The 8,517-nt window shown below is 43.7% G+C and overlaps 1 protein-coding gene across 2 annotated transcripts; it reads left to right on the top strand.

Moving 5' to 3' along the window:
• Positions 1–799: 799 nt before the first annotated feature.
• Positions 800–8,096, top strand: LOC123169798 (uncharacterized). Of its 2 annotated transcripts, none has more exons than XM_044587671.1 (16): positions 800–1,171; positions 1,300–1,353; positions 1,472–1,705; positions 2,596–2,694; positions 2,778–2,833; positions 3,127–3,235; positions 3,760–3,930; positions 4,075–4,290; positions 4,546–4,752; positions 4,847–5,053; positions 5,141–5,260; positions 5,350–5,646; positions 5,717–5,815; positions 5,900–6,312; positions 6,400–6,452; positions 7,851–8,096. In XM_044587671.1, exons 1-15 carry the CDS (start codon positions 1,100–1,102, stop codon positions 6,431–6,433), a joined length of 2,388 nt encoding a protein of 795 aa, XP_044443606.1. In that variant the 5' UTR covers positions 800–1,099; the 3' UTR covers positions 6,434–6,452; positions 7,851–8,096. The 2 variants fall into 2 exon arrangements, with proteins under 2 accessions (XP_044443606.1, XP_044443605.1); XM_044587670.1 differs by having other exon boundaries at positions 803–1,171; positions 3,124–3,235.
• Positions 8,097–8,517: the final 421 nt, after the last annotated feature.

Genomic DNA, 8,517 nt, shown 5'->3' with positions numbered 1-8,517 from the left:
CGATAACTTGTCCATGGCCGCCGCTCGACACCGATGCCGCCACCACGTGTTTGTAGTTGTGATTGGGAACCTCCAGGACCACCGAATTTGATACCAACTGTAAGGGACTCACTCGATCTACGGAATTGTGCTAGGGTTCACCTCCGAATCGAATGGGGAATTGAGTTTTCTGTATCTGACCGCCCACCAACCCACACAGCTACAAGAGATAGTACAACATCGGCTGAAGCAGCCGTCCAGTTCCTTCCAACCTCTACCTCGCTTACAGATAGCTAATTAAATGAAATGACCGTTAACAAAGTTAACATGCCCAAGTTGGGTCGGAAAGCCACGCCGGTAGTTTCTTCGGTCGCTTGGGCCTTACGCCTTCGGCCCATTTGTCACGTTTGAATCCAACGCGCCTTGGATGTTTGCCGGATGGGATACAGTGCTAGCACCTGCTGTCACCCGTCCCTCTGTATCTGTAAGTGTAGTCCCAAGTGCGAGAGGTAGTGACGGGCATTGGTGTCAAACTCAGAGGATTCTTCGGTCCTAATTGTAATTCTCTTTCTTGTCTAGTGTTCCGTTGTATAAAGACTAATTACTGTTTTTTCAGTTTTGTCAGGTCGATGTTTACGTACTATGATTTCTATATCATATAAATGAGGCATGCATTACCATGCAAAAGTAATACGTAATAATAAATATTTCTTACGACAGGCAAGAGGCAATCATGCAACATGGCACAAATATGCCACGGGCCGCGGCCGTGACCCTGACAGACCGACCCAACCGCCAGATCACCAGTACGAAGCACATAGACACACTCCTCCTCTCCGTGTCTCCACTCCCTGTGCTTTCCATTCCGCCGCCTCCTCTCCGCCAAGCCCCAAATCGCACGCCCCGCACAAATCCCCCCCGAGAATTTCCGATCGCCTCATCCGCAGCTCGCGTAAACCCTAGCCCCGCAGGCCTCCTCCCCCTCGTCGGCCTCCAGCCGCGCTTCGTTCGTTTGGGATTCCTCACGGCGGGCCGCGCCGCGGGGACTAAACCCTAGCTCCGCCGCCAGATCCCGATCCGGCGCGGTGGGAGCCGGTCCTCACCCCGCTCGCGACGCGAAATGGAGGCCGCGGCGGCGCGCAAGGAGTGGCGCGCCGTCCCCGACGCCCCGCCCCGCACCAATGGCGCCGAGGTCGCCCCCCCGCCGCCTCGGTCCACCCGCGCGGCAAAAACCCTTCCTTTCCCCTCATCGCCGTCCGTCTGTCTATGCTGCCCTTACTCACGCCGCGTCTCCGTCTTGTTGTGTTGGTGTTTCTTTAGGATGCTGCGGAGCGCGTGAAGATGGCGCAGTCCGAGGGCAGGGCCATCTACCAGGTGTGTATGTGCGCGCGCGCTATCTTCCTCCTCCCAGCAATGCACCTGTGCTTTTGCAGTTGACACTGGTTGATTTTGGCGTGGTTTGAACCGGCGGCGGATTGGGTTCTTGGTGCAGGATGAGTCGGGAGGGCTGGATGACTTCTGCTCGATCACCATTGATGGGACCGGTGGGCTCAGCGAGGACATCCTGCAGCAGCGCCTGCAGAGCATCGTGCGACAGCGGGAGGAGCTGCAGCAGGTGGAGATCGACCTGCGTGCACAGGCCATCGCCCACCCACAGATCATCGAGGTGCAGCGCCGATTCGGGGAGGCTACCAAGGAGCATCTAGTAGCAGCTGAAAAGCTCAAGGTTGTGTCTCTTTCCCTTTTATATGCTGGGTGTTTCCCTACTCACTAGGCTGCAACACGAACTTCTGACTTGTTCATTGCAGACGGCATGATATATACTGTTTAGTGGTTGCTTGGGAAGTAGTACATGCTACTGATTATTTTGAGAGCCATGATTGGCAGACAGGACAGCTACCACCAAAGGTGGTTGCGCTGTAGCTCACTGTCATTTTGGTTTGCTCCAAGTGCCGAGTTCTGTTTATGTTGACGGAGCTGGTGTAGCTCTGTAGGACTCATTTCTTGTATTTGTATTGTTCGCATTTTTTGTGTGGTTTTCTGCTGATGAGGAAAGTTGAATGGTGGTTAATGGCTTAATGCTCTTAAGATAGTTACGTGATGCACAGATGTAGGTTCATTACTGCTATGTAGGCACTCCCTCTGACTCCAAAAAGAGGGCGCACGTGCTTTGATTTGACTGACCATGAATTTAACCAATATAAAATGTACTCCCGTTTTATCCATTTCTAGGACAAGTATTTCCGGACGGAGGGAGTAGGTTACATGTCACAAAATTTATACCATTACATCTGTATCCGAATTTTTTTTCCAATGATATAATTTTCAACTTACATTATCTACGTATTATTGGTTTGGTTAGTGGTCAAAATTAAATTTCAAAAAGCATGTGAGCCCTCCTTTTTGATTCGAAGGCAGTAGGATGCAACTCATGCAAGGTAGCTTCAGATTAGCTTATCTAGCCTTCTAGTTTGATTTCAACCACATATTTTCTTGGGTGTTACCTCGAGTTGTTTCAATAACACATGTAGCCAGCGTCTAGTCTGGTGATATAATTGATGCAGACCTTGTGTTGCCCTTGCTGTGGGAAACAAAATTAATGTCCAGATTGAACAGGAACAACTACATGAACGGGAGAAGTACATTCTTGAGTTGGAAATGAAATTGGATGATACACATAGGGAATTGGATGCTTTGAAGATTGACCATCAAACGGTTGGTTGTCTTAACTGTTACATTCTGCAGTATTAACACTGAGTGCTTATGTTATTTATCGCCGCCTTTGTTCTTTTCGGCAGGTATGGGCTAATCAGGATCTTCTTAGAGAACAGACCAAGGAAATCGCAAGTTTCAGGTATCATTGGTACCTTGTAGATGTTTATGCATGGAACAATATCTCTCAAGTTGGAAATACATTTGTGAAGTTGCACACCTTAAAACTTCCTAGCATCAATCCAGAGTTCTAGATCAATGATCATGCATCAGAATTATACAATTCCTCTACGGTCTGCTGTTGTGTCAAGCTACATCACCAGATCTCATCCTTTTTGACTAAAACCAAACCACCACATACTTTAATTTGCTGCCTTTTTTTCAATTTATAACCCAAAAAGTGTATGCCTGATGCTTTATTATTTTGTGCAGAAGGGAGCGTGATAATTCTGAAGCTGAAAGAGCCCAACATCTTAAACAAATTCATGATCTGCAAGAACATCTGCGAGAAAAGGAAAGCCAGTATCTTGCATTAGAGGAACAGGTATTCTTCTCTACCCTTTTGGTTTTCATTTGTATTTTCGATGATCCATGCACTATGTAGTAAGCTTCCATTAAATCAAAACCAAAAACATTTTTACTGATTGTGTATGGATTACAATATCATAGTTTGCTTGATCTCCATTAATAACCGTTTCAAGTCCACTTCAAATTATTCACATGGCAGTGTCATAAAATGAATATAATCCTGTAATAATTAACATGCTTGTCTCTTAAAATGCATGTATGGCAGTAACATCATAATAGAATCCGCTGGATGTTACCCCCCTTTCCAATATTTCATCTTTTATAATTGCAGGGTTTCCCCATATCCTATTCTTGGTACAGAAATAAAAATTATCTTGTGTTGAGTGGTTCCTGGGCATTATTTTGGTTGTGTTAGTTTGTTATATTCATGCCTGAGCAATGAAATATGTTATTTGTTTGTGGGGACATTTCTTTACCAGCGTGAGCGTTCAGGCATTTTAATGTCCAGGAGTTCATGAATGAACATCTTATTTTTTCCAGCATAGGGTTGCTCAAGACAACATTCTTTATAAAGATGAACAGTTGAGGGATGCTCATGCTTGGATTACACGAGTTCAAGAAATGGATATCTTGCAGTCTCAATCACTACAAGCTGAGTTGCGTGAGCGTACTGATCAGTTTGGTCAATGTTGGGCCACTTTCCAGCAACAGGTCAGTTGTTAAGTAGATGCCTTCTTTATGTTATTCATGTCTAATTTGTGCTACTATGAATTTCTTTCTGTGGTATTTCATGGTTCAGTTGTTCATTCTGCAATATGAGCCTTCTCTTTACTTGACCCTCTTGTTCGTCCCCAGTATGTTGAAATGCAGCAAGGTTTTCTGCATACAATACAACGACTCCAGCTAGAACTTATTGAGTTAAGAGACCGTACTGGAGAACAAGAAGATGTTTCGCAAGCTGCTCAGGAGGGTTCAGCTGAAGCGTCATATGTTCAAAGCAAGGGAAGCAACATGGCTGCAAATGGTAGTGCATTAGCAGATGGCAATCAGTCCACAAATGACTCCTTTAAGGTATTACTCATTTTGAGCAACTTCAGTAGAGTTGTCAGTGTGTGTCACCAATGATACAAAATATTGTTCAACATTTACTGCGTTACTTTATTTAGTGTACCGTGACTACCTTGTGTTTATTGTTTTAGTGTCGGTGTTTCTTACCCTTTCCTGTTCCCCCTAGTATTTTTATTTGGACCGTCATATTGGTTTTGTTGATTGTTCTATTTTTTTGCTTATGAATAATTCCTAAGCATGCTTTCATTTTTTTTTCAGGGAAATAATGCCCATGCTGTACCTGTTGTTCCATCACTATTGGGACTAAGTGGTTTTGTTCCTCCTGGGCAGATGGCTGGGATGCATTCTTATATGCTGCATCCTCAAGGCATTCCTCAATCTTTAGCCTCGCCCAACTCTGGTGTTCCTCAATTTGGTACTTTTCAGCCTACAATCCAACCCACCTTACACTGGCCTAATCAACAGGTAATTTATTATACTCACAAGCACTTCGTTTATTGTATCATTGTTTTACTGACAGTGACACTGCCTTAATTTCGAAATGATTCCCTTCATATAGGAAGCACAAGCTGCCTCACAAACACCTGATGCAACAAACTATCACCCATCACAATCAGATCAGAATGCATTACAACCAGCTGCTAGCAACAATGTTGAGCTGTCGTCTGGGCAGAATCAGGTGACCCATCCAGAGAATCTTACAGCACATGGCGAGCAAGAACAACGTTCCACGAGTGTGGTTGCTGACTCAACTCATGAACCAAAGGTAGTCTGTTTACTTGTTTTTGTTTGTGTTCCTTTAATCTATTCCTCTTAATTCAATTCTTGCTGAAGTAAAAAGAACCGTTTACAGGTCATGGAATCCAATGTTACTGAACATTTTTACAATGAAGAGCAAAAAGCCCATGATTCATCTTCGAATGCCAGCTCTACTGGAAAGTTTGAACGCCAAGAAGAAAGATCGGAATCAAAGGTTTCTATCTAGCATTTACTATTGTTTGCTTAATAAAATTCGATCGATGTGTAAGCCTCTTATATCACTCGCACTGTATGTACAACCAGGGCGAGAAAGTTGCATCTGGCAAGCAGCCTGTGGAGCATGTACCTAGGAAGCAGAATCAAGCTTCAGATTCTGCTTCAGATTCTGCTGGGTCAACAACCCAGATCCACATGAACAATATGGTGCCAGAGTTAAAGTCTAATGTTGTGAATCAGTCCGACACACTTACATCCGCAGGTGGTGGTGTGGGTTCATTGTTACCAAAGGAGCCTGTCCTTCTAGATGAAAGATGTCTTCTAGCCTGCATCGTTCGTGCAGTCCCTGCTGGATCTGATAACCGAATCAGGATAAGTTCAACTGTGAGTGCAACTTTTGTGATTTTGCTTTTGTTTAGTGGAACATTTTCTGATTCTTGCGCATTCTTTGCAGCTGCCAAATAGGCTTGGGAAAATGTTGGCCCCTCTTCATTGGCATGACTATAAGAAAAATTATGGGAAGCTAGATGATTTTGTGGCTTCTCACAATGAGGTTTATTTTCCCTGCATTACTTTTGTCAAGCATTTTGTCAGTGTATTAATATTCTATTATTGATAAACCAATTTGCATCTGCAGCTTTTTGTGATTGAGGGAGATTTCATTCACCTTCGTGAAGGGGCACAACAGATCATTTCAGCTACAACAGCTGCTGCTAAAATTGCTGCTGCTGCTGCGGCTGCATCATCTGCTTCTTACTCATCGTTGCTGCCTTCAGTTGCTGTTACTCCTGTGGCACACAACACTCGTCAAAAGAGAGGACCTGTTGTTGATTCCAGATCTTCAAATTCAATGCCATCAGGAAATGGCTCTACTACAGCTAAATTTGGCAATCAACACCAAGTGAATGGCTTTTCTGATGAAGTTCGAGCTGGGCAGTCATCAAGGCACACAGCTGCTGCCAATGGGGGAAGACATGAACGAGTTGGTCCCCCTACACATGACAAAATCCCAGGTGCCAGACATGGTTATGGAGGAAAGCAACAGGGCAGGTATGGTCTATTCCAGATTTGATGTTAAAGCTCAGATATATATGCCTAACTCTTGCTCATCTGCTGCAAATTACTCCTGTATTTCAGATCTGCTGGGACCGAATTCAGTTCAAGAAGATAAGTTGGTAGCTTGTCTTGAGGTACGATAATATGTTCTGATGTAAAAAGTGTTTCTCGGTGATCACCTAGACCCTTTTGAAACCGTTCATGGTTGTTACTGTTAATACTACCTCATTCTATTTTAGCATTCTAATCGTGTTAGTTTTAATCTTAAAGATTTATCGTTTCTGGATTTACTTTATTTGAGAAATTTTGTTGTAATCTAAAAGATTTATTGTTTCTAGATTTAGTTTATTTGAGAAATTTCCATCCCCAGAGTGTAGTAGATACCCACAATAATTGGAACTTTGCATCTTCATGCCTTGCACCAACCAAGAGTAGGCAGAAAAACAGCAACACTGTTCATTTACTAGAAGGACAGCATGAAATGGAAGCAATGCCTTTTGATTACCTACTATATAAAATCAGATAATATGCGGAATTGTCCAGTATTTTGAAAAAATTAAAATAATGTCGTGATTAAAGTACATGTTGTTAGCTACTTACATACATGTGTTGTTGTTAGCTACTCCCTCAGTTCACAAATATAAGAAGTTCTAACATTTTTGGGAATCGAATGCATAACACGTTTTAGTGTGTTCACTCATTTCAGTCTGTATACAGTCGATATTGGAATATGATAGGATGGCAATGGGTGGGGTATGGGCAGGGTAGAGCAATACCATACCCATACCCAAATAGTCAGTGGGTACAAAATTCTACCCATGCCCGTACCCATGGGTATGAAACTTCACCCATACCCATACGGCCATACCCGACGGGTACCCGGTGGGTAGAACAAATAGTACACAAGTTGTTCACAATTTTACGCTCATTGATAGCACATTTGACAAAAAAAATCAATTATCTCAACTCAATAATAGGTAGATGAGTAAAGGACCACTATCAAAATTTAGAAATCACAACATACTCTTAAGCCAATAGGAGTAGATGAGTCACATGACAAACTAATGACTAATTGATGACAACTTAACATTAGTTCACAAACGGGCAGGGTATGGGTATATCCGCTGGTACAAGGCTATACCCGTACCTTACCCATGTTACCCATGACTTAACGGGTAGGGTATGGGTACTACCCATGGGTATAAAAGTGTGCCCATACCCTTCCCATGCGGGTATGGTATCCGCTGGTACCCGTACCTGTGGGTAAAATTGCCATCCTAATATCCAAAACATCTTATATTTATGAACAGATGGAGTAGCATTTTATCTTGGTCACCTTTGCGAGACAGTTAATGATTTAGCTTTGCTGACATTGTCAAGAGATATATCTTGTCTGGTGCTAAAATACTACCCCCTCCGTTCCAAAATACTTGTCGTGTACATATTTTGGAATGGAGGGAGTAGCGAATATGCAAATGCTTTCTGTTTGGAACTCAGCAGGGAGCTGACATACTCAATTTTTCTGACTGTAGGTGGTCCGATTGGTTTAATGGGCGGTGAAGTGGCATATCATATCCAAGTTGGTTGCGTTTTGGTTTCAAATGGCTGAAGATGCTGCTGAATTCGTTATTCAAAATTTAGTTGTGCACCATTGCTTTATAACAGTGCCTGCCTGCATTGCTCTTTACCTTATTTTGGCAAGTTGTCCTGAAATCCTAGCCCAGAATCAGAAAAATACCGAGGAAGTTTTGCAACCGTGTATGTGGTGCACACTTGAATTCATTGCGTCGAATGTCTGGTTACGTGCCGAAGATGAGTACTAGCTCTTCTATTATGGCGTCTCCACACAAAACTAGCATCCATTATAAATGTTCGCTTGTTAGTGAGAATTGCGACAGATTGCCCAATTGACCGCGCTGTAACGAGGTACAGCGGACAGCCTGTTAGATTGCATGGATTGCACTTGCTGACTTGCCCTACCTGCAAGCCAAGTAGCTGCCGCTCCGGATGACCGAGCCTGTGCTTCCGCACAAAGCAAGCAGCACCTAAGCCACACTTGGGCATTTGCCGCCCCAAACTCTACCCCTACCATGCAATCGTGTAGCTGCAGAATACTTGGGACCTGTGGCTTCTCATTACTTATTAGGCCGCTGCTCTTTTGTTTTGGGACGCCATGTCATGCCACCTTCTCTCCCCTCG

Source organism: Triticum aestivum, chromosome 7D (assembly GCF_018294505.1).
Source record: "Triticum aestivum cultivar Chinese Spring chromosome 7D, IWGSC CS RefSeq v2.1, whole genome shotgun sequence".
NCBI lineage: Eukaryota > Viridiplantae > Streptophyta > Magnoliopsida > Poales > Poaceae > Triticum > Triticum aestivum.
The sequence above is the reverse complement of the archived record's forward strand: the minus strand, read 5'-3'. Positions and strand labels throughout refer to the sequence as shown.